A 26,528-nucleotide genomic window follows, 5' to 3' on the forward strand; every position below is an offset into this window, starting at 1 on the left:
TCCCAGATTTCAGGTGACAGCATTCCACTGTTTACACGAAATCATCAGTGCTTCCTATCAGCTCTTACTGGGAAAATATCCTCTCAGTAAGGTCTATCGAGAGAGGACAAGGAAAAAAAGCAGTCTTCTGGAGGTTTCATTGTTGTTTTTTGAATCTTTCGTAACACGTCATAACAAAGAAAATGATACAGTTTAGGTACAAAGACAAGGAGGAGCTATAATCCACAGCAGGAGGGGTGACTGTGCCTTCCCCCTGCACATTTTTGCCAAGGACACTGCTTGTGTGCGGCAGAGATACCTCTCTCCCTCCCCAAAAGTGGACTGACCCCACAGACAGACTTTTCTCCCAGAACTGTCTCTCCATTTCCTTTGAAGGAATGCGCAAGTGACCCCGTGCAGAATGAGTGAGAGATTTGTCAGCGCCTTAGAATTACAGCGTGCTTTCAAGTCAGAATGACACTTTTAGTATAAGCAACTAAGGGCAGAATTAAAGTAAATCTCCATGAAAATGCACTGCGTACGGGCCCAGAGGAGGTGTCTTCTGCTGAACCTGCCTCTTCTGTGGGTTGCGAAGGTGTCATTGCCCTTAGATGAATGACAAACTTCAATAAGGCTGAAAATCAATGCAGAAGAACAAACCAGTTAATTCCTACAACGTACACCATTCTCTGACCAGAACAACAGTACAAAAAAATGAAACTGCTCTTATTTCTCTCCTTTCTTTCTAGAATAATTTTGAAAACCCCATCCTGTCTATTCCACTCCTCATGGACAACCTTTCAAGAGAGAACAGCAGAAAATTCACAGCAGCATTTTCTTGACAGTAAAGCACACACACAGAGCCGAAGGTATTTTTCCTTGTCCTAAGGAATTGAGTCCAAGATTTAGTTTGCTCCAGTCTTCCCCACCCCAACTCAGACCAACACAGCACCACACACCTCCTCAAGCCACGTTCTCTTTGACCAAAACTCAGAAGGCGTTTCTGAAGAGACCTGTCCGGGGACTGGCAAGAACTGCTTTGGCTGTTCTAACTGAGACGTTGAAAGGGATGTTGAAATCGGCTTCAGGTAATGACCTGCAACATGAGAAACTCCTGCAGCGTTAAGAAATCATAAAATTTTAAAAGAACTATTTCAAAATAGGGCCCAAAGCACCACCAAGCAAAACTCAGATCATCCGTAATAATTGGCTGTCGTGGGTTAGGCCAATCCGGCAACTAAACCCCACGCAGCTCTCCCACTCCTGTAAAATGGAGAGAGGAAAATGTAATACAAGAGCTGAGGATCGAGACAGGAATAGAGAGCACCCACCAACCACGGTCCCGGGCAAAAGAGGCTGTTTTCTTAAAGCAAAACTATTTATTAACAGCTACCTACAAAGAGAAAAGCAAACAAAAACGGTTACTTAAGAGGATAACAAGAAAACAAGGCCAGGTCTTAAAAACAACACCACTCCCCCCCTTTTGCCTCTTCTTCCCGGCTCTACCTCCTCCCCCCAGCGGCGCAGGGCCAGCGCATGGGGGATGCAGGTCAGTTCATTCCAGGTTGTTACTGCCGCTTCTCTCAAAGGAGAAGGAGTCCTTACACCATTATAACAGGCCTTCCTCAAGCTCAGTTGAAAAAATACCTAGCATTAATGTGAAAATGAGTATTATAAAGGAGGGCAGGAAAAGGGAAAGATGCAGTAAATTCAGGATAGGAAAAGGAGGTCACTCCAGAAGCACTGTTCATATGAACCCTAATAACAGATATGGATCTTGCAGGTATGTTTAAAGGAATAAATAAACAATCAAATCAAACCAAACCAACCAAATAAACCAAACAAAAAAACCTCCCAAATTCAGAAAATAAACATATGTGGTGTTCTTTAAAATTTTGGAAAGTGTTTTCAGACACATTCAGTTTGCAGAAAGATGTTTCTGATATTAATATGATCTGAGCGCTAAGGAGAATTCCAGACTCTTGTGCTTAGTTCTAATTATTTCAGGGAGAGAAAGAGACTGAAAATCCTTTCAAGGAGCTCCAGCCTTCAAGACTGTCAAAAAAGCATCAGCATCGCTAGAAAGAGTTCCTTGTCAGACACCCCTAGAGAAGCTGTGCTCAGTTAATAGGTCGTCAGTGAGCATCCTTAACTGGCACAGTTTACAGTCAGGCCCTAGATGCCTGTTTTGTTAAAATCTTTCATGAAGATGACTCTATCACTACGGAGAGTGATAGTGCAGATTTGTTCCAAAGTGGGCATAAGGCAAGATCCTTTGCACAGCCCAGTCAGTGTCCAGTTGCTGGGGTGTATTCACACAGCTCAGCTGCAGCCTTATCTTGTGACAGATTTCAGGCCGGTCCCAGAAAGCACCTCCAAATTCCAGCTCCTTCATTCAAGTGAAAATGGGACGTAAGACAGAACTTGACTTTCGATCTAATGTGGAAGGCACACTAACAAACAGAAGGCCAGTTAAAAGAAAACTCTGACAGAAATCTGAGATTCATTTTGGTTGATGTACATGTACACTACCTTTCTGTTTTGGTGTCTTGGGAGAGGGGAGGAGTGCCCAAGCAGGAGACTGAAAACACCTCGTGGAAGCAGTGAGCTAGGAGGAAAAGTCAACTTTTAAGATGCTGCAGCTTTAGGCCTTAGTTTTAGGCAGAGTGGCTGATCTCAAATGATTGCAGGAAACCAGCAACTAATCTGCCAGTGTACAGGACATCCAGAGATGACCTCAGAAATGGACCTCTCACTACCAGCTTCCTGGCAGAACCTCTCCCCCTCCTATGCTTTCCAGCAGCACGACACATGTTTGGTATAACGTCATGCTATTTAGGTTAGTAATTTCCCAAAGTAGGCAGTGATATAAATCAGGTCACTGGGAAACTCATCAAGGGAAGAGTGATAAAAATCAGAACGGGCATGTTTCCTTCTCCTGCTGCTGCTACGGAGCTAGAAGAGCAATCTCAAAAGGCAGCTACGCCAGCAGGTATCATTTTGAAACAACAAAGACGCGGTTGCTACATGGCAAGAGAAAACCTTTCAGCAGATCAGCACCCAGCCTGGGAGGCAGGCATGGCAGAGTGAGTAATAAAAACTGAGTGAGGAAGCCTTGCAGCTGACCCACATCAAAGGGCACACTCAAGAGGATCAGACCCAGAAGAATCACTCTGCCACAATTCTGATCCAATCTGGAACATCAACTGTAAGAAAACATTTGTTTTCCCAGCCAAGCCCTGCTTCGTCTGACAGTACACTAAGAATAACAAAAGGCCTATCTGAAACCCACTGCCAGAGTAACAACACACAAAATGGCGTCCTTTATCTTGCTTTTCAGAGTGACTTCTACTGCATTCAAGCTTCCTACAGGCATGCAAGATCCCATATGCTAGAAAACCATTGGGTGTCCAGCAAAGGAAAGAAAATGAATCACTCGATTTAACACAAACATGTTGGGATTATCCCGCAGGACCTACTGTGCATTGCATCCCATGTCACCTACAGCAGCTTTGCCCTCTTGCCCTTTCTGACTCTGTTCTTCAGGATTTTTTCTCTGGCTCCTTTCAAATTCCTTCTCATTTTCACCACAGCTCAAGAAGGAAGACGCTTCAGTATCCATGACTCCAGCTTTGTCCTCAATATTTCTTTCTTTCTCTGAATAACCATTACCCACCAACCTAGGATGCCTTTCACAGTAGGGGTGGGGGGGGGGGTGGGGAAGAAAGAATCAAAAAGAGACAGTTCAATGTAGTAAGTCTTTAAAACTCTATCCTTCTGCTGAAGTTTACAAGCGTGCAGAATAAAAGGAATACAGCAGTTGGCTTTGTTTCTAGAGCTTGCTATAAAGTGAAGTTCTGTTCTAGGAAAAGAGCCTGGTCAAAGCAGAGATTGTTTCTGTTTTCTTATGTCTTCAATTAGTCTGTTATTTGGATCTATTTTCTTTAATCTAAGTGTAAAATCCTAAATAAACAAAATACTAATCACCCAAATACATGAAAAGCAGAGTTGCACGAGTAATCCTGGTTTGTGTTTTTCCCTCAGTTCATTGATCAGCACAAGTACAGGCTGGGTGGAGAATGGATTGAGAGCAGCCCTGAGGAGAAGGACTTGGGGTGTTGATTGATGAGAAGCTCAACGTGAGCCGGCAATGTGCGCCGGCAGCCCAGAAAGCCGACTGTATGCTGGGCTGCATCCAAAGAAGCGTGGCCAGCAGGCAACGGAGGGGATTCTCTTTCCTGCTCTGCTCTTGTGAGACCCACCTGGAGTCTGCATCCAGCCCTGGGGTTCCCAGCAAAGGAAGGACATGCAGCTGTTGGAGCGGGTCCAGAGGAGGGCCATGAAAGAGCCCGCCCTCCGCAGGGTCCCCCTGTAATCGCACATATTCATAACATTTTCCTGAAACCGTTAGTATATTTACATATTCATTGTTCTTCTCTCTCGCTGTACATGTAAATTACTTCACATGCTCTGTTTCCTATGTGAAATATGTTCATTTGATTCGTGTCAATATGGTGGTAAGGAACGGGGTGTGCCCATTCAAGATAAATGATTATCTTAGTTTAAGATCTCTGTGAAATGCAAAACACAAACCTGCGAAATTCCTCATGATGCTGTCGACCACCAGAGTGATACACAGGATGCTCTGGCACTGCAGAACAAAGAGCTCTGGTGACAGTTCATCGTGATGCAAAATGAAATAAAAGGAAATGGTGAAAAGTAGAAAAGGATGGAGAGCATAGATGCTGGGAAGCTCTCTTCAGGTGGTCACCTTCAGCTCCAGGATTTTTCAGTCATTTAAAATATCCTGTGACAATACTGTTAATAGCTGCAGCTGCTTTAATATTGCTACTGACACTGCTGTACATATGGGTTTGGTGTGTGTATTTTCAGTGCACAAAGTGTTATATCAATCAGGAAACTTATGCAAGTAAAAGAATTTACTTGATTTAATAAAAAAGGGGGGGCTGACAAAGGGGATACAGAAATAGACAAAATCACATAAGAGGGTATATATTAGTTATTGCTTGCTTTTAAATACTAACAAGTTATTGTTTAATGTTCAATACTAACTGCTACATTAACTGCTGAATGAATTATTGCTTGCCTTGATTAAGTTGTGAAGTCCCAGTCCCTGCTGGCTGCCCAGGGAGGAGGTTGGTGAGAGAGATAAGACAAATGCCAGCAAAGTCGTAACTCATGACCCACACATCTGTAGGGAGGAAGGGAGACAAAAACTAGCCTATGTGGGCAAGATAAGGACTAACAAGAACTAACATTTGTCTCAGGCAAGTAATAGGTAAGAGGCGACAACCAGATTTCCACTCAAAGGACAGGCCAGGCTGGAACCGGTTTGGCTCTGCAAACGCAGCCAATCGGGATTTTAAAGAAGAGGGTGAAAAGTGCACAGTGAGGAAGACCTAAGCCTTCATCCTGAAGACCCCTGCCACGTGAGGAAGACCTCCGGCCTTCATCCTGAAGAAACCCAGGCCCACGACCACCAGGAGGCGTGTTGAGGAGGAGCCTGAGGCGGATCCTGAGGCGGGGACTAATAGAATAGATCTCATGGGAAAAAACGACCTTTTTGGGGGGCGATGAGGTGTTTGTATAAATACAAGAAAAACTGCCACGGCAGGTTGGCGTCTTGGTGGGAGCGGAGACTCCCGGCGCACCCAGCGCTGTTTGCTTGCTTTTATTTGCTTAATACATCGTAAATTAATTGGAGTTCTCTTGGGACTCACTCATTTATTCACAATTGGGGGCTCGTCCGGGATGGTCTTAGTTCCTGAAATCTGAGCTGATCTAGGAGGGGGCGCCTCACCATTTACTTTTTTGGTGACTCCTGATCGGGTTGGGTCGGGACTGACACCATCCTGAACCTGAATAGAAGCAAGCAAATAATTTTATTTTTATACGAGCTCAGCTCCCTTGCCGGCTTCAGTAAGTTTTGTTTTGCCCGTAATTCTCTGCGCGCGGACCCGAGCGACCGTTTGGTATAATCCGAACGAAGACAGCGGAGCTGTGAGTAACGCCGCGTGTGATTGTGGTGTGCGTATACTGTTTGGTTCGATCCCGAACCGACCGTGCGTACACCGTTCGGTTATATCCCGAACGACAATCCGAATGACGGAGTCGTAAGAAGACGACGGAGGTGTAAGTATTTAAGGCGTTGATCGTTCGGTTGGGTGGGATACGGTTGCTGTGTGTGTATGTGTGTGTGTAAGAGTGTGGCTGAGACGGAACGTAGTTCCGAAGCGAGTGCGGAGGTCCTTCTAACCGCGGTTCCAATCTCCCGCGAGGGACTTGGCCGGTGAAGGACCGAAGCGATTCCTATAGGACTCGTGGGTGGGTGATAGATCATTAACCCCCTGCCAGACACTCATACCAGCAACCAGGGCTGTAGGAATTGTCACACACTCATATCAGCCACCAAGGGCTGTAGGAATTGCCACCACATTCATACCAGCAACCAAGGGCTGTAGAATTGCCACAGTAAAATTCCTAGATGGTCAAAACAAGAATAAAAGACCCAGGATCAGGAAAAAGGGAGCAAATTACCAGATATACCGGGTAGAAAGTCCATTAGGACTAATGATCAGAAATTGGGATGAAAGGGGCCCCTTAAAAGAAAAAGATAAATCAAATTGGTTCACTATTGTATGATTACATGGCCAAAAAAAACCTTTAAAGCCACATGTTTTTTGGCCCTTTTTTGATCCTTTGAAGATTGGATTTGCGAAGCTTTAAATATATATGTTATTCAAAGGAACCTTTCAGTCAGGAGGAAAGCGAATATGCAAAATTAGGATCAGGACTCCAGGTCCTTTTCAGCCCCAATACTTACATTAAAAACGGATGAAAAGTTCGAGGAAAAAAGAGGAGATAAAAGCAAGAAAAAAAAAGAGACGATAAATGGGAGCCACTGGATATTTACCGCCACCATATCTAACAATCCCGCTCCTGTGGTGGTTTTCCCCCCCCAGTGGCCGTAATATCCCCATCAGAACTGTCTATACCTCTGCCACCTCCACCGACAGCACCGGAGCTGGAAAAACCCCGGCTGCTTGTACAAGAAGTAAGATTGCCGTATCCAAGGGAGCCTCTTTATACCTTTACGAGAGGTTCCTCTCAGGGGCAATCAGGGGGTATAGGGTTCGTAGCAGTCCCATTAAATACCACAGATGTAAGAAATTTTAAGAAAGAAATGGGAACCCTATTGGATAATCCCCTCGAAGTAGCAGAAAATTGGAATCAATTCCTAGGTCCTAATACTTATACCTGAGAAGAAATACAATCCATTTTAGGGATTTTATTTACTGCTGAAGAAAAAGGAATTATTAGACAAGCTGGAATGAGATTTGGGAGAGACAAAATCAAGCAGGACCCCCGGGAGACCAGAAATGGCCTAATGTGGATCCCCACTGGGATCATCAACAACCCCAGGGGAGACAAAACATGAGGGATCTGAGAACGTTGATCATACAAGGAATAAGGGAAGCGGTTTCCCCGAGGGCAAAATATTAATAAAGCATTTAATGAACAACAAGGGAAAGATGGATCTCCAACAGAATGGTTGGAGAGGCTAAGAAAAAGCCTACAAATGTATTCAGGAATTGATCCGAATACAGTAGCTGGGACCGCGTTACTTCGAACGCAATTGTAGCTAAATCCTGGAAGATATAAGAAAGAAATTAGAGAAATTAGAAGATTGGCAGGAAAGAGGATTAGAGGAATTACTTAGGGAAGCCCAAAAAGTCTATGTTAGAAGAGACGAAGAGAAACAAACGGCAAAAGAGCAAAAATCTTTGTAGCAGCAGTGAGAGAAAGTCAGAGGAATAAGCCCTGTCTGGGGAAGTAAAAATTAGAAAACATACCCCGGGCAGCCGTTAAAAAAAAAAAATCACGTGTTCCCATTGGTTACTACTGTGACAAGAAGGACATGTTCAAAAGACTGCTGTAAGCGAGAACAAGATAAAAACATGTTCAAGGAAAGAATAGGGCTGTCAGGGCTATATATTCTGGGGACTTCAACATCAACAGAGCCCTTGATAAAAATTAACAATAGGGTCCCCATAAGGAGATGTTCTGTTTTAATAGATGCAGGTGGCCAAAATATAAAGAAAAAGGAATTAGAAAAGTAGAAATGGACCCGTAAGCGTTTACATAATAAATCTACATCGCCCGATTAGAATCAAGCAATACCCTATACCCATGGAGGGTCGAAAAGGGTTTAAAACCCGTAGTTGACGAACTTTTAGAAAAATGAACTTGGAACTATGTATGTCAACCTCATAATAAACCCACCTCCCCGTAAAGAAACCGGATGGGTCATATAGAATGGTGCAAGACCTGAGAGCTGTAGATCAGCGAACAATCATTAAATTCCCTGTGGTAACAAATTCTTATGCTTTACCGAGTCATACACCCCCCCCAAACATACTAGGTATAGCGTAATAAATTTGAAAGATGCCTTTTGGGCCTATTCTCTGGATGAAAGATCCGAAATTATTTTCCCTTGGAGCGGGAGCCCGGCTGCTCCGCGGCGTGCGCTCGCGGAGGCGGCGGCGGGGCCGGCGCGGCGCACGGCCCCCCCGGCCGGCCTGACGGCGGCCGGCGGCCCCTCGGCGGGGATTTTCCTTCCCGGCGCGCCGGCCGCGTTCGGCCCCCCCCGGGCCCCTATTGCCGCCGGCGGCGTGACCGGGGGCGGCGGCTTTGTGGCGGCCGCGCCTCCCCGTGCGCGGGCGGAGCGGGTCCGGGCCCGTTCGGCTCGGCTCGGCCCCGGCCGGCGCCGGAGGCCGCCGAGCCTGAAGCTATTAAAACACATTGGGGGACAAAGGCATTAAGCGATCGCTTCCTTAAACAATTCGGCTGTAGTGGGATTTACGAAATAACAAAGCAAATTGCACAAAACTGCGTAACTTGCAAAAAGATAAATAAGAAGTGTTTCGGCAAGTGGCTTCGGGAAAAAGAAAAATAGCTTACAGACCTTTCCGAAGGAATGCAGATTAATTCACTAACCTGCCTAAGGTGGGAAGAACAAAATATTTATTAGTACTAGTAGATCATTTAACACGATGGGTAAAAGTGCTTACCCTGTAGTACGAGCTGCAGCACAAATGGTAGTAAAAATTTTGTTAAAACACTTGATACCTCGATAGGGATAATCGAGTACATCGATTCTGATCAAGGCACACACTTCACATTTTGAAATAATAAAACTGTTATGTCAACCGTTAGGTATTCATAGGAGTACCACACTCCATGGCATCCACAAGTTCGGGAAAAGTGGGAAGGATGAACAAAACAATAAAAAACAACAATTGGCTAAATTAATGAGTGAAACTCAAATGCCTTGGACAAAGTGCTTAGCTTTGGCACTTTTAAATATAAGAACAAAACCACACAGTGAAACTGGATTATCACCATATGAAATGTTATATGGTATGCCTTATTCCCAAGAAATGCCCTTGGGAAATAATGTAATTGAGGATCATAATATCCAAAAATATATATCATTATTGGAAAAGATTAAAAGAGTTAAGAGAAATTGGAACGATAGCTCAAACACCGCCTTTAAAGTTTGCAATTCACCAAATAAAACCGGGAGATAATGCTTTGATAAAAACGTGGAAGGAAGAAACCTTATCTCCCTCTAGGAGGGAACTTTTCTTGTTTTATTAACCACAGAAACAGCTGTAAGAACTGCTGAAAGGATGGACAGACGCGTCGTGAGTAAGAGTCCAGTAAAGAAGTGGAAAATAACATCTGAACCGGGAGGAACTAAGCTAACCATCTGACGAACTAAAGAGACCTCCACTGGAGAAATATAAGCTAGTTACTGTGGGAATTTCATAGCGGTAACTCCAATAAAGTTTAGCAGGAGGTAATATTCCTATAAGCCTCTGGAGAGGAGTTGGCACTTGTGCCTGATCATTGTTTAAATGCTGATTGTTTGTTTGTAAGTGTTAAAGTGTTCTGCGCGTTTAATATTTACATAATAGTTCAAATTTTTCGGAACAGTCACTGTGGAGCTACCACTCCCTTAATATAAATAGGGAGTAGGACAACAAAACTAAGTATAATATACCAATTAAAAGAGCTAACCTTGTAACCCCTGCAGGTGCTCAGAAAAAGACCACCCCTTCGAGATTAAGGAAGAGGGCAAGACCGGATAGGGAATCAGTGGTGCGGCTTAGAAGGTCTGCCAAGGGCTGCAAACCCCTTCGGGCTGTGACCGCCGACCACTATGGCCCTTACCGGACCTCTTCTAGGCCTATATGGGGTGAGTTTCCTGACTCAGGCTGCAGCAAACAATTGCAGCCAATGTGTGGTCACTACCAGAAGGGGACGGGTAAGCTCCCAAACCGTGGTATATCATACTGTTTATAAATGCAAAGCTCAGAAAATAGGAAGCTGCATTTATAACCTAACTCAATATGATTTATGCAAAGAAGAAAACAGAACTGTATGCTATGATCCAAAGGAACTCCCTTGTCAATATTGGATGGAAGTAACGACAAATTCAAAAGAAGGCAAACTAATTGAAACAAGTAAGGTAATAACCGATTTGAGTACTCTGGTATCGATAACTTTTGAAGCTTGTGATGCTATTGATGACGACCCGTATAGTACTTGTGGTAACATGGGATGGAAAAAATATTGCAATCAAAGTGAAAAATATATCTGTCCCAGACCTAAGTCGTTACCACCTTCTAATTGTTATATCAACAATTGGGATTATCTTGCCAGGAGCTATTACTATTGTGAGGGCGCAGATTAGACTTGTGCCTGTTGGAGTACAGCTGCCCCATGGGGATGGCCCCAACAATGTAAGGGGACTCAATTAAAAGCAGAAATTAAAAAAGGGATGGTTATCTCCAATTGTACAGACCATTCTTGTAATCCAGTTAACCTAACTATTATAAATCCAAAACAATGGAAAGACCAGGACGTAAAAATTGGACTGTTAATTTATGGACCTGGGGAAGATCTGGGAACTGTTTTTACACATAATAATCAAAGAAAAGACAAGGGAATCAATACAGCACAGATTATTATTCAACTCCTTCTATCATGAAATGGAGAAAGGAGTAAAATATGAAATTCCCACAATAACTAAAAAATTTTATTTGTAAATCTTGCTGAGAATATTGTTAAATCATTAAATGTAACTAATTGCTATGTTTGTGGTGGAACAAATCAAGGTGATAGGAGGCCATGGGAAGCTATGGAAAGTAACATAAGTGATCCCCGAATATGGAAGACTGAAAACATTATTGCAGAAGGTAACAGCAAGCAACAATGGATACTCCAAACAGGTATAATTAGAAAGAGTTGTCGGCAAAATTTAAAAGATGGTGGAAGGCAAGTAGGTAACCTGGAATGTGAAGGGGGATACTTATGGAATAAAACAAGAAATAAGTGGGACAAGTGGGAAAACCCACTAAAGATGAATAGGAGATTTAGAAATTGGACTGATGGGACAAATATACCAAACGGGTGGAAAACTCCTGAAGGACATTATTGGATTTGTGGCAAACTAGCCTATGCATATTTGCCAAAAAATTGGACAGGATCCTGCATATTGGGAACTACAAGACCCGGTTTCTTTCTGTTACCCATGAGTCGGGGAGAGCGGTTGGGAGTTCAGGTATATGCAGAAGCTACTGAGTTAAGAGAAAAGCGCCAAAAACGAGAATTACAAATTGGGAATTGGAAAGATAATGAATGGCCACCTGAGAGAATTATTTCCTATTATGGACCAGCCACCTGGGCAGAAGATGGATCTTGGGGTTACAGAACTCCAATATATACGCTGAATAGGATAATAAGATTACAAGCAGTGCTAGAGATAATAGTAAACAAAACTGGGGATGCACTTGGATTAATTGCTAAACAACAAACCAAAATAAGAACGGCTTTGTATCAGAATCGCCTAGCCTTGGACTATTTGTTGGCACAAGAGGGAGGTGTATGTGGAAAATTTAATCTTAGTAATTGTTGTTTGGCAATGGATGACGAAGGAAAAGTTATAGATGAACTTGTAAAAGAAATGAAAGAAGTAGCTCATGTCCCAGTTCAAACTTGGAATGGAATCAATCTAGGAGAATTAGGGGGATTTTTTGGAAATTTCGTGAATGGTGATTGGCTAACCAAAATTGGAATAGTTATACTGGGAACATTCGGAGGATTGTTAATAATTCCATGTTTAGTACCTTGTGTCATTAGGCTAGTACATTCGGCTATACAGGGAATGCAGATATCTGCAGTACCTGTTAATTCGGAATCACAAAAAGAAAAAACTCATTCTCTGTTAGTAATAAAAACAAGGGAAGTTCAGAGACTGACACCCATCCAGCGAGTGTTGACACGATTGGAAACAAAAACACGAATCAATGCCATCAAAAGAGAAAATGAGGGATTGTGAAATATGTTCATTTGATTCGTGTCAATATGGTGGTAAGGAACGGGGTGTGCCCATTCAAGATAAATGATTATCTTAGTTTAAGATCTCTGTGAAATGCAAAAACACAAACCTGCGAAATTCCTCATGATGCTGTCGACCACCAGAGTGATACACAGGATGCTCTGGCACTGCAGAACAAAGAGCTCTGGTGACAGTTCATCGTGATGCAAAACGGAATAAAAGGAAATGGTGAAAAGTAGAAAAGGATGGAGAGCATAGATGCTGGGAAGCTCTCTTCAGGTGGTCACCTTCAGCTCCAGGATTTTTCAGTCATTTAAAATATCCTGTGACAATACTGTTAATAGCTGCAGCTGCTTTAATGTTGCTACTGACACTGCTGTACATATGGGTTTGGTGTGTGTATTTTCAGTGCACAAAGTGTTATATCAATCAGGAAACTTATGCAAGTAAAAGAATTTACTTGATTTAATAAAAAAGGGGGGGCTGACAAAGGGGATATAGAAATAGACAAAATCACATAAGAGGGTATATATTAGTTATTGCTTGCTTTTAAATACTAACAAGTTATTGTTTAAATGCTCAATACTAACTGCTACATTAACTGCTGTATGAATTATTGCTTGCCTTGATTAAGTTGTGAAGTCCCAGTCCCTGCTGGCTGCCCAGGGAGGAGGTTGGTGAGAGAGATAAGACAAATGCCAGCAAAGTCGTAACTCATGACCCACACATCTGTAGGGAGGCAGGGAGACAAAAACTAGCCTATGTGGGCAAGATAAGGACTAACAAGAACTAACATTTGTCTTCAGGCAGTAATAGGTAAGAGACGACAACCAGATGTCCACTCAAGGACAGGCCAGGCTGGAACCGGTTTGGCTCTGCAAACGCAGCCAAATCGGGAATTTTAAAGAAGAGGTGAAAAGTGCACAGTGAGGAAGACCTACGGCCTTCATCCTGAAGACCCCTGCCCACGTGAGGAAGACCTCCGGCCTTCATCCTGAAGACCCAGGCCCACGACCACCAGGAGGCGTGTTGAGGAGGAGCCTGAGGTGGATCCTGAGGCGGGGACTACAGAAATGATCTCATGGGAAAAAACTGACCTTTTTGGGGGGGCTATGAGTGTGTTTGTATAAATACAAGAAAAACTGCCACGGCAGGTGTGCGTCTTGGTGGAGCGGAGACTCCCGGCGCACCCAGCGCTGTTTGCTTGCTTTTATTTGCTTAATAAATCGTAAACTTTAATTGGAGTTCTGTTTGGGACTCACTCATTTATCACACCTACTTCTGTTGTTCTTTTCTGAGTCAGTGGTATAATTTGGGTAGGTGGTCAGTGAGTTGGTGGTCGTGATCTCCTCCTGCTGGAATTACCTTTCCTTTACCTTGGCAGTTCCAGGCGGTTCTTTCTGGTTTGCTGACCACACTTGCGATTTATCACTTAGAGAAACTTTTTGTATCAAACAAGTCACATCATTGCTTAGTACCAACCACATTGCCAGGTGGTCTGCTATTCACTCTTCTCTTCCAAGTAAATCATTAACTTGTTCTAAAGGACGGGGCTGTACAGATGGCGCAACAGGAAGCACAAACTTAAGGCTTCCATTGTGTCCCCAATCATCAACCCTCAATCAGGGTCCTGGTTTGAGGCAACATTTACAATCAAAAGCGAGTTCGTTGTTCCAGCCACCTCGAGTCACCATCCACTGCTCGCTGAGGTTACCGTGGGCCGTCTGCTCCTACAGTGCTCGGCATGGGTAGTGCTCTGGCTGGCACTGGCACTCGTGGAGGTGAAAAATCTAAGAATTCCTATATTCCGTGAACTTAGAAACTAGCCACTCTTCTATGGCTCGAACACGCCTGATGGCAAGCACAAGTTGTCTAGAGATGACATAGCTGAAGCATGACAGATGAGAAGCGGCCATCAGTAGTCTTTACTGCCTAAGAAGCCTTGTGAGGCAGCTCAAAAGCAAAGGCACAGGTTGCACAGAAAATGCCCTGGATACGGCAGAAGCCCCAGTCTCACGTCAGAGATCTGCGGAGGGTTGTTCAGTACAGGAAACTGACGCCCAGAAAGGTTCTCTCTGGCTTTTTTTTCCTGGTCATCACAGGTAGCTTAAGATAAATTTAAATTTAAGTGGCAGGAGAATGAAACATCCTGTTTGCCTGGAATTCGGTCGGCGGTTTGACAGTAAACTGAGACACATTTCAGGCAAGACTTGAGATGGCAATAGCTGTAATAGTATCCTCTCCTGAAGAACCTGAGAGAAATACACTGACTTACTCAAACGCAAGTTTCTTGGCACCGTCACTGGTTCTAGAAAATGTGTGCCCATACAGACACTGCCACAAAGTACAGTAGGTGCTTATCCTTGGCAGAGGTTTCTAGCTGCTTCCAGGTGCAGCTCATTTTTCTGGGATGAATGGGACATGACTTGCTAATACCTAGAGCAGTGACGTTTGCAATTATTATTAAAACCTGTAGGTGACAATTATCAAGAACCTTGAGCTGTATGGTCTAGACGCACAGTGTGTGGCCAACATTCTGCAACAAAAAGTACAAGCCAGTGCCACCATCACCCCAGTACCAGCAACAAAAGACGGAGTTCAGGTCCAGATCCAAGGCACCCAAATCCATCTTCTGGCTAAGATGCTGCTCCGTATGTCTGTTCTGGAACTGGGGTGGGACTGGTTACAAGAAGATACAGATTTTAATTCTTGAACATTTACCTGAAGTGAACTTGTGGTTCTGTTGCAGAAGAATGCCAGCTACCTCGGAAATACTTTCAAGGCCTTGAGAAGGCTCCAAAGCTTGGCCAGAAGAAGTAGAAAAATCTACTGTAAGAATTACTCAGATCTCATTATTTATAGAAGTGTTCGACCAAAAAACCAAGGATAATGTACAGGCCCTATTCACTCAAAATGAGTCCTGGATGTGTGCGAGGTCTAGGATTCACCCAAATAATAATATTGCTCCAGCTGTTTATTTTTCATAAAAATAAAAAGCTGAATAAAACCCCTAGCATTATCATTTTCCATATATTTTTCTAGAATTTCCTAATGGTGCACTGGTTTTCTGGCTACACGCGGGAGATGAGTGAGGACACCTGACACGACCAATGTGATCAAACAAGTGAACCTTTATTTGCATACACTCAGCGTGCTTTATAGCTTTCTAAACGAGACTTGGCAATCTATGGTTGGTTACAATACAAACAATAGCCCACCCCTGAGTATGATTGGTTGCATCCCGGAAGCAACGTCATCATGGTGTCGAATTCCCTTTCTGCATCCAGGCACGTGCTCCCAGGAAAGGCTGGATTGTTCACATGTCTCAGGTATCCTTCCACACATCCCCCTTCTTGTTTTTGAACAATCCAGACTTGTTTTACAACCTGTTCAATCATTTTCGTGAGCAAGTGTAACAGACAAATTATTAAGCATACAAGCAACCCCCACACCTGCAATATACCAAACAGCAAGAAACATAGCAATTTTACTGCCCTTTGGAATAAAAACAGGTGGAGTTAACGTATATACCATGACCTTAATAATCCCTGTGTAGTCTGCATCAATAACTCCTGGTAATACAAAAATACCTTGACGTGATGTAGATGAGCGACCAATTAATAAGGCTGATAACCCTTCACCTAATGGTCCTTTTACATTTGTATCTATTACTACTACTTTGTCAGATACGAGCGTTGAATCTACTGTGGTTTCCACATCCACTCCGGCACTTCCTGTGGTGGCGGCACGGAGGGAACAAATTCCTGACTTGATACTGGTGTTGCTCCCTGATTTACTATCATCGCGCGCGGGGCTGGCGCGCTCGGTTTCCAGTTTCCCTGCTTCCGGCACTCATTGGTATTATGATTATCCCTTTTGCAATTTTTGCACCATTTCTTGCTACTATATTGCTGCTGTTGTTGTGGCTGTTTACATTGAGTTCTGTAATGGCCTGATTTCCCACAATTAAAGCATTTCTTTTGCTTAGCTCCTCCCCCTTTTTGTTCTAATAGAGGACGAACAGCACTATATACCGCAGCAGCAACTAAAGATGCAGGACCGGTGGTGCGTTCCATAACTTCTAACATATCTGCCACTTGGGCATCTCTAGGCAATGTGCTCAAGACCCTTTTTGCTTTATCATTGGCATTCTCAAAGGCAAACATTTTAAAGACTTGTTCCTTCATTGTCTCATCCAAATCAGGATGACTTCGAACAGCCTGATGTAAACGATCAATAAAGGAAGGAAAACTTTCCTGGGGGCCTTGTTTAGTATTTGCAAAAGAATATACTTTTCCCGGTTCTCTAATTGAAATCATTGCTTGATAAGCTAATTGTTGTGACAACTGCAATACTTCTCCCAGAAACCCCTGCTGTAATGCCGTATTTGAAAAAGGACCTTGACCCATCAGCATTTGTGCTTGAACACCATATTGAGGATCTCCCTGCTGCCGAGGTCGTGCAGCTTCACGTTCACATAGTTGTTGCCAGGCCCTGGAAAACAAAAGCTGCTGAGAAGGGGACAAAAGGATATTAGCAACTTGTTGAGAATCATGTGGTATGGCACAAAGGGTGGTGGAGCAGTCGGCACTGGCGGTGATAACGACGTAGCAAAAGGATTAGGTGTATTATGGAGATTTTTCCTCTCGTTGGCATCTGTCGGTTTTAATTCCGAGAATTTGTCCATAACTTGCTGCAAGACTTCTTCAGATAGTTCCTTTTTCTGTTGTTCTCCCAAAGAAATCGGTGCGGACAAAGGTTCCTCCACTGGGTGGAGCTCTCGGCGGGGTGGTGGGAGGTCAGGGTAGAGGCGGTACTTAGGCCGGCAGGACCGTCCGCCTGTTCCCACGCCCCTTTGTAGTTCTTCCGCCTTCTCTTCCGAGTCCCCTTTTTCTACCCACGTGCTGCCGCCATCTTGGCGCGTGCTGCCGCCATTTTGGCTGCCGCCATTTCGGCGCGGTTCTAAGCACGTGGTCCCTGAATTCGCAGTTTCTACTTTGATGGCAGAAGGTAATGGTGGTGTTACAGGCACAGAAATTCGCGTAGAAAAGATAGAGGAAGTGTTTGGTAAAGAATCAATAGGAGAGGGGGTAAAGGGAGCAAAAGCAGCAGCAGCGACAGTTCGTTCAACTTCCATGGTATGCAACGTTTCTTTAATTAACTTCCACAGGGTAGCATACTTATTCGCCTCCTTCGAGCTCGCTCCCCCCGAACTGATATCATCCCATAGCTCTCTGCCTATGGCTTCCCACGTAGCGAGTTCAAAATGACTCCTACTGAGGGGATTAATTCTTTGTTCCATGCCCACATTAACAGCCCTTTAAGAGCCAAGGATTCATATCTAAGTCCTCTCACAGAGAGCATGTGTTGGAGCAGATTTAGGACAGCCTCTTGTTGCTTATCCAACCCCATCTGTCTCCCCGACCGCTCACCTCTTCTAGGCGAGATTCCAGCGTCGATCCAGCGACTAAACAGGTGCACCTTTTTCCACTTAGTGACTGGGCAGGTCACTGCTCATTCCGCCGGGGCAGTGGATCATTCGGTCGGCCTTCCACCCTCTTCCTCGCCAAGTCTTGCAACTTTGCTGTGACGATTCTGAGGGTCCCTGTTCGGGCGCCAATTGCGGGAGATGAGTGAGGACACCTGACACGACCAATGTGATCAAACAAGTGAACCTTTATTTGCATACACTCAGCGTGCTTTATAGCTTTCTAAACGAGACTTGGCAATCTATGGTTGGTTACAATACAAACAATAGCCCACCCCTGAGTATGATTGGTTGCATCCCGGAAGCAACGTCATCATGGTGTCGAATTCCCTTTCTGCATCCAGGCACGTGCTCCCAGGAAAGGCTGGATTGTTCACATGTCTCAGGTATCCTTCCACAGCTACAGTGGCTTTGGGCTAGTTCAACGTTCTGGCTTTGTGTCTTTTAGCAAAAGCACGGTAATAGAACCTCCGCCGAAGTGTAAGCAAAGTACATTCCAACATGTCCTGGGACAGTGCAGTGTCTTGTGCCATAGACTCTCTCTGTCTGAAGTACGACCCATTTGGTTTTAGATTTTATCCTTTTAAACATTTCCAGGTATTAGTATCAGACATTTCAGCAATGAGAATGAACTCTATTAGCTGGATTTTTGTGGTTTATAGTATTTTAATATACAAATACATTTGGATGTATGACTATCCATGACACCCCGCCTTCTCTTTTATGTTTGTCCTTCTTTTTGCCCGCTGTTTTCAGTTGAGGCTTTCCTGTGTGCCATCATCCCGTGAACCCGCACTCGATAAATGCAGGTGTACTCTGGTCGTCCCCAGTTGCTCTTCACAAGAAGTTTGACATAGGAAAAGGCTCTGGGAAATGGAGCGTTCTGTGAACAAAAGAGAGACAAGGAAATGGGGGTGACAAAGCAGTCAATGTCTCCCCTCTCGCCAGCCCTGCTCCTGCTCAGGAACAAGCTCCTGAAAGTGGGTGGGGGCGGCTGTGCAAATCTGGGCCTCACTGCTGGTGCTGGAGCTGGTGGCGAGGCTGGGATCGCAGTAGGCGGGAAGGCACCAGGCATCCTCTGCATGCCCGCCCAGCTGTGGCTGTGTCCCTTCCCGCTGCCCCTTCCCTCTGCTACTTGCTCTGTGCCAACAGAGAGGCCGGGCAGGTGCTCCTACGCGTGGGGCAGCTGGGGTACAACCTCACCAAGCTCCCGCTGTCTGCCCTGCTGCTTTCCTCCTGGCAGGCGGGAGAGAAGGGGCATGCTACACTGGGAGCAGAGGACACTGTCCAGCCTGTCAGCGGGCCACGGAATGGAGCGACGGTGCTGCCCGACCCATTTCTCCACGGCACAAGGACGCTGCCTGGGTGGAGTGGCCGCGTGTGCAGCTGCCTCTGCTGAAGGCAGTGGGTGCAGCCAGGGGTCTCTCGGGATCATGCTCCCACGGGCCTGACCCTGTCCTTGCTGTCCTTTTGCTACCACCACCGCGTGCTACTCAGCCCTCCCAACCCCGCCAGGGCTCTCTCAGCAGTGGTCCGGGCCCCTCTGCCCAGGGAGAAACCATTCACGCTCTTCCTGCCGTGGACAGGAAGGCAAACCTGTTTTGCTCCCTGGTAAGGAATGGTAAGGGTGGAGCTCAGTCTCCGCCTTGAGTTTTGGTCAAGAACCCTGAGGCGCTCAGCCAGATAAGCCTTAAGAGGGATGAAACCTCTAGAGCACTTGAAGTATCCCACTAGGTGGGATATCCCGGTTATGAAACCATCCTCGTCAGGGGCCGGCAGAAACATGTCTCTGCCCAGTGGCTCCCCAGGGCAGCCCCCACCTCCTGTCTCCCACTCCCGAAAAGGCGCTCTGAGGGATGCGTGTGGAAACGGGGCCACCGGGGAGAACGTCTTGCCCCCAGCTGTGGCAGGGGACTTTGGGCAAGATGCAGCAGCTCAGCTCGGCTCCGTCCCCCTTCTGAGGGGAACCACTCGTTTCTAGCAAGCCCAGCCTAGTGATAGAGCTTTGGTTTCAGGAACTTGAGCAACACCGTGGCCTTGAGCAGCACCACTGGACCGAGGGGAGAGGCCCTGAGCTCAGTCCCCAGCTTCGCAGGAAGGAAAGAAACCTTCCCTGGCGATTTCTGCTACGATACCTGCAAAATAGTATCCGGAGGGTTCACAGGACAGAAAACCCTGAACCACCAATTCCCTTTGCAGACGTAGGTGTCGGAAGTTCTCTGCATGTCGATGCCAGCACCTATAAGGAAGGGAGAGCAGATGACTGCAAGAGGCCACGGACCAGGAGGACTCGGTGCTCAGACACTGTTTCTGATCCCACTGGTCACCTCCACCACTGTCAGTCCTGTCCTCATCACCGTGCTGGCTGGGGTGCCCCGTTGGACAGGGGAATGGCAGCAGCCACGTACCTGGTGACCGCTTCTCTCACAGCGCCGTGAGGAGCAGGTCTGAGGGTCCTGGGAGACAGCAGGCACCCCCGTGAAGGACAGCAGGCCAAAGCCGAGGGCTGGCTGCGTGGGCAGCAAAGGACGGCCCTGCCATTCGTTTTTTCAACGCAGCGGAGAGGAAAAGAGCCCCTCCATCAGCACAGAAACACGTGCCGGAGCAGTGCCAGAGGCACCCGTGCGGAGGCGAGGGCAGGACTGGGAGGGAGTCTGAGAGAGCCCCTCTGCCACAGCCTTGCTCTTGGGCTCCGGGAAGCGTTTACGCTCCCCTACTTTGGAGAGCAGCGCCTGCAGCACAGGCTGCTTTGGGGAGTGCTACAGACAAAGAGACTGGACTGCTTGTGTCCATACCAGAGCTTTGCAGGGCCCAGTCATACATCTTGTAGTAGTCGTACACGGCCATCTTGCACGCAGCCCGGTTCGCCTCCTCAGCTTCCTGGAAATGCCATAAACGGACACAGAAAAGGACCACATCAGCGGGCAGTTCAGCGTGGCTACCAGCGCCCGGGGAGGCAAAGGGTCAGTGTCAGAAAGGCGAGGCAAGCCTTGTGCACAGAGCTGCAAGACTCTCCTGCTGACATGAGCCCCAAGGGCTGAGGAACAGTATCTGTGGCCACGGCCACAGCTCTGAGTGGGGTCGACGAGGGTCCCCACCCTCTTCCCCACCCTCCACGCTCTCCAGCTCAGCTGTGCGACAGGCTCAGGCCCTGCAAGTCCTCCACTGCCGGGCACAGCCTTGTTAAACTGGGGACGGAGAAGGGCCTGTGTTGCGCGGAAGCTCACCCAGCAAGCCCCTGAGGCAAAGGCTGGGGTGCTGCGGTCAGCAGTCTCACCCCACCAACAAGCCCAAGGAGTTCTGCCCAGCCAAGCCTCCTTCCCCAAACAAACAGGGTCACCTTCGCACTGCTCAGCTCTGCCCTCAGTCGAGCCACTTCCTCCGTCAAAAGCCACGTCTTTTCAGTGATTTCCTTCATCTCTTCCTTGTTCTTTGCCATCGCAGCTTGAAAGTACCACCAGGAAACGGTAGCTGCAATTCACATCACAGAGACAGTTATTTGACTGGGGTTGCCAGCGATCCCTGCAGTCGCATAGTCCCCTCCCTGTTGCCTCGTGGGGCAGGCAGAGTAAGGATGCGCCTCTGACCGGCAGCCACCAGCCCGGGCTTGAGGGGACTGCGCAGCCGCCACCGTCAGGTGTGCTCGGTGCCTCAGAGCTGTTCCCCATTTCCCCTCACTGCCTCAGTGAGCACCGGGACCAGGCTGCATGGGCTAGGAGAGTGCTTCTCCATCGGTCCCCTGCACGGCCCCTCTGGGAATCCCCAGTGCAGGCTTGGAAATAGCTGTGCCCTTGTCTCAAGGCTCCACAAGCCATTTAGTCTGGTGGCCACAGCAGCCTCCCAGGCGTGCTGCTACCAGTCTTACAGGTAGTCCAAAAACCGGTCCCAGTCAGGACCAGTTGCTCAGGAAGCACGTGGCCCCGCAGGAGTTTCCACACATCCTGGCCCCAGGGGAAATCCGGCCAGCTGAAAGCTGGCAGCCAGCACAGCCAGGCTGCCGCTCCCAGGGGTTTGTTTGCTCACAAAAACTCACCAAGAGCCAGTGGCAGCAACATGGCGGCGACTGTGAAAACCGTCTTCCTCTGCAGGGCCATCTTTTCCCTGAAAAAGAGGCAGTCCTGTGGCTGTCAATGAGCCAAGGCTCAGGCAAACCTCTTCACAGGTGGATTTCCCTTTTCAGGCCACCGTTGCAGAAGTCCAAGCTTCAGTGCCTGAGTGGGAGCCCCAGAATGCTGCCCGGGGAACACCTGCTGTGCTCCCCTTTGCTTGCACTGGCCCTCAGGCATCCCCCTTCTCCCCTCCCCGCCACACACAGCAGAAACATGTAGTACGTACATGAGGAAGGTACACCCACTCAGCAGTTGTCTCCACAGGAAGACAAGGATATCTGCCAGCTTGCAAATACGGATGAAGACCGTCCCTGGGCAAAGAAACCAGAGAAAAGTTAGGAACATGCCTTGAAGGCTCTTCTCTAGGATGCCCAGCCACACATGTTTCAGCTGCCTGCGGGGAGGCGGGCACCGGTTCCTACACACTCCCTCTCTGGAGCAAAGCGCAGGGCAGCCTGCATTTCTCCTGCCATGCGTGACATTTGGCCAGAGCTCTGGCACAGCACAGCTCTCCAAGTTCACCCTGCAGGACTTCACAGCAAGCAGCAGTGCCCAGCTTACCTGCAGTTTCTCTGGCCTTGGCAGGCCCTGGAGTGGCCAAGCCCACAGTTGGTGCCACAAAGGGCGTCACCTCAATGCAGATGTTCCTGTGGGAGAAAACAGACACATGCCTGTTGCCCACCATCCCCATACCATGCGAGCCGAGGTGGGCAGGAGTAGCCTGAGCGGCGATCCTTGCCAGAGGACTGGCCATCCCAGCAGCAGCAAGACAGGGCAGCACAGCCGGGCTGCTCCCAGGGGTCCCCCACCCTCCTTTCCCCACCCTTTGCCGTCCAGGCCTGCAGCGGGAGAAGAGGAAGCAAGCTGGCAGCAGCAGTCCCTCGCCTGGGGAAGGCCACCCGGCAGCACAGCCTGATTCTCACCGTTTTTCTCGGCTCCCTGGCACCAACCTGCCCCTTGGCAGCCACTTCTCAGTGGCCATGTGGGGAGGGGGCCCAGGCTGCTGCTCCCCACTGCAGCCCCCCACCTGGTGCTCTCCTGACCCCTCTCCTCTGCGCACAGCTGCCCGCTCAGCCAGGCAGGACCGTGTCTCCACGTCGCAAGGCGGTCAGACTCAGGTCCCCAGGGCTCGGCCTCCCTTCACAGCAGAATCTCCCCCGCAGCAGCCCACTTCGTACCCGATGGTCTGCCTGTGGCTTGGCCCTGCTGCCTCCTCTACCAGCTGCTGGCTGACTTCAATCTGCAGGGAGCCTCTGGGGGCCTCTTGGCGTCTCCTCGCGGGCACCCTTCTCCTTGGCATCTCCGGGCAAAGGCAGGCCCCTCACTCGGCTTGTCCTCTCAGCCCTTGCAGAGCGCCTGCCCGGGCAAAAACCGCTCTGGCACTATCCCCAGGCTGCCCTCCAGCAGGAGTGCACCTGCCCGGGGCAACAGCCTCACAGCAACTGTGGGGCTCCTTCCCCGTGCGCTGCATTTATACAGGCGTACAGCTCTGACCTCAAAGTATCCGCAGCTGTGACGTCACACTGGGGCTCCCCAGGGCTGAGCAGGGCGGGGAGACCCTGTGGGCTGCCCTGGGGCGACATGGCTGCCGCCCGTCCAGGTGGCAGAAGCCCATGCCATGGTCCTGTGCCGGGCAGCTGCCTGGCCTGTCTTGCCAGGCAAGGTTCCAGCTCTCCTGGTCATCCCTGGGAATCCAGAAAGGCTGCTGGATAGTGGGCTTGCTCTCACCCCATGGGTCAACTGCTTCCAGCAGTGTTTCTCCGTTGTTCCAGTGCCTCACCACCCTCAGAGTGGGGACACAGGACGTATGGACGTAACCTCCATTGCTGGGATCACCAATTACTCCTTGTCTCTTTTTTGCAGCTGGACCCACAAAGTAAATTTCAGAAAAATTAAATACCTCCTGCTGCTCATAAGCAGATAACTGACGTTTGCACTGTTTGACAGCTTGCTCTGGAGGCTGGGAAAGGGCTCTATGTGCTTTTGAGGAACTACCACCGCCTTTAGAAGTGCTTATGCTCTCTACACTTTTGTCTTGTCAGGGAAGGCAGAGATCTTTCTGAACCAGTAGCTCCTGCAGTCTGAGGAATGCTACTCCTTCTGTTGGCAGTGTCCTCAAACAATTGCTCCACTTTGACCTGACTTCCAGTCAGAGGGTGATCCTTCATTCCAAGTTTGTTGCTAGAAACCTGCAGACGGAAAAACAAACAGGAAAAAAGCTTTACTTTATCTTTTAAAGCATAGACTAAGAACAAAATCAAGACCATCAATTCAATAACATCAACAGCTTTTGCACTTTTAGTAGCAACAAGTGTAACATGCTGGACCTAAACTAACTCCAGTTACAGTGTAGTTACAGGAGGGCACACGAAGAGAACACGACTTACCAAAACAAGCACTTGCATAAACGTAGTGTATTTTTAAGTCCATAACGGGTAAACCCTGGACAGTCGAACGCTCAAACAAGGACACAATACCTATCTCTACTAGTATGCACGGAGTCAGCAAACAGCCAGGGGAACAGCTGTGTTCGGTTCAGCTTTAAACGTGGGTGCAGCAAACACAACCAACGACAGATGCAGCCTGCACCTGTCTGAAACATGCAATATAACGTGAATGTGCAGAGAAGTGCTAGGAATGTTGCAAAAGACAAGTGTAAGGCTGGTGTAACCAAGCTGAACAAGGAGCAAAAGGATGACAGAGCAAGACAAGATAAAAATCATGCTTTTTTTTTTAAATCAACCTTTTTGTCTTTGAAGGGGAAAATAACATCCTGTCCACAACGCCTTTCAAAATTGTGATAGCTGCACAACTGTCTTAAGACAGACTCGGAAGCTTTGAATTATCAAGAATCTCACTTACTCCAACTTTGTTGACAGTAGTCTGCAACCACTACCTCTTACTGCCGTATGTTAAATATTTACATCCTAAATGAAGGCACAGAAGGTGAGAAAAGCACTGTCCTTCTTGAGGGACCTGGGCATTTCCTCCGTCCCCGGGACAGCAAGTGACCATGGTGTCTCTCCCTCTTGCAGTGCACAACACCTTTTGCAGCACGACACCAGCGAGGGAGGGCGGCTCCTCATCCTCAGCTCTTCCCAACCCTCTGTTGAGCACAAACATGGCGACTGAGTCAGAGTGGATCTGTCCCATCTGCCATGATGCTCGGAAAGACGTCGCTTATGCGCTGCCCTGTGGCCACCATTTCTGCCTGGGCTGCATCCTGCGTTGGGCAAAGATGAAAACAGACTGCCCTCTCTGCAGAAGACAGATGGAGACTGCCAAGTTTTCTGTGCGGGAAGAAGATGACTATCTAGAGTGTGTCATCACTCTCCCTGAAGATGTGCCCGAAGAGAGCGGCCACGCAGGAACAGCTCCTCCCACCCGGCCGAAAACAACCCCCATCAGCCAATGGTGTCTCCCCCGTCCTCTCCACACGGGAGGCTGTCTCCAGCGCAGGAGGAAGCTTCAGGGATAGATGCCGGGGCTATTGTGGGTGGGCTCCTGCCCAAGGTCTGGGCAGAACTTTTCCAAAGACAAGAGCATCTCCTCAGTCCCGTGCTGCCTTGGCTGCGCCAGGAGCTGCAGGCAATATATGGGGCGCGGTGGTGGCAGGCAAATAGTGCAGAGAGCAGCATCTTGCACGTCCTGTGCATCTGCGGTCCGGATGAGGAACTCATGGTCCAGAGGCTGCAGGTCTACCTCGAGGAACACGCAGCACCACTGGTACGTGGTGTCATTGACATCATTGCGCACCGGTGCAGCCAGGAGGCCCAGAGGCTGCTGCGCTCCCAGGCTGCCAGGGAGGAGGATGAGAGCCGTGCGGCCGGCTCCAGCTCCAGCAGCTCCAGCTGCAGCAGCTCCCGGGTGGGGACTCCCACCCCCAACTTGGCCTCCTCCAGAAGCTCTTCAAGCACCGACGTTGAGGAGGATGATGGCATGTCCGCGGTCACCCTCAGCGGGGGTCCCGGACAACCCCCATCTGTGCCCGTCGCTGCAGAGCAGGAGCAGCTCCAGGAGGAGCCGGGGGAGGTGGTGGCAGGACCCTCTGCTCAGGGCTGCAGCCGTAGACCCTCCGCTCCCGGCCAGGACAGGGACCGCTCACCTGAGGGACCCCGGCGCCCCCCAAAGCGGAGGGCCCCCGACTCCCGGGACTCTCCCCCGCCCTGCAAGAAGCCGCCCCACCAGCAGCACTAACAGGGCTCCAACTTCTGTTAATTGAAAAAAAAAAAAAGAAATAAATTCTGGTTTCCCTGACACAGTCTCTCGGTGCTGCTTTCTCTCCCTTCTCCTGCTGCCTTTCCATGCCCCTCACGCCCCATCGTTGACCAAGGGCCCCAGAGACCCGGAGCCATGTGGGCAGCACCTCCTCATGCAGGAAATCCTGCTGCAGTCACAGCCGTGGAAGAGGTTGCGAAAAAGCACCAGGGTGATGCTTACAGAGGAGTTAGGAGTGACGGATTGACCAGGCCTTCCTCAAGCTCAGTTGAAAAAATACCTATGCATTAATGTGAAAATGAGTATT

At 48.1% G+C, this 26,528-nt stretch overlaps 1 protein-coding gene and 1 pseudogene across 1 annotated transcript; both read left to right on the forward strand.

Annotated features, from left to right (window-relative positions):
* Positions 1-15,393, forward strand: part of LOC104380307 (eukaryotic translation initiation factor 2D-like) — a 777,252-nt pseudogene extending 761,859 nt beyond the window's left edge.
* Positions 15,394-25,124: 9,731 nt separating this feature from the next.
* Positions 25,125-26,200, forward strand: LOC147526468 (uncharacterized). The gene is given in 2 exon segments (XM_086629833.1): positions 25,125-25,371; positions 25,374-26,200. Coding segments are annotated over 2 exon segments (1,074 nt in total).
* The last annotated feature ends 328 nt before the right edge of the window (positions 26,201-26,528 follow it).

Source organism: Tauraco erythrolophus, chromosome Z, assembly GCF_009769465.1.
Source record: "Tauraco erythrolophus isolate bTauEry1 chromosome Z, bTauEry1.pri, whole genome shotgun sequence".
NCBI classification, from domain to species: Eukaryota; Metazoa; Chordata; class Aves; order Musophagiformes; family Musophagidae; genus Tauraco; species Tauraco erythrolophus.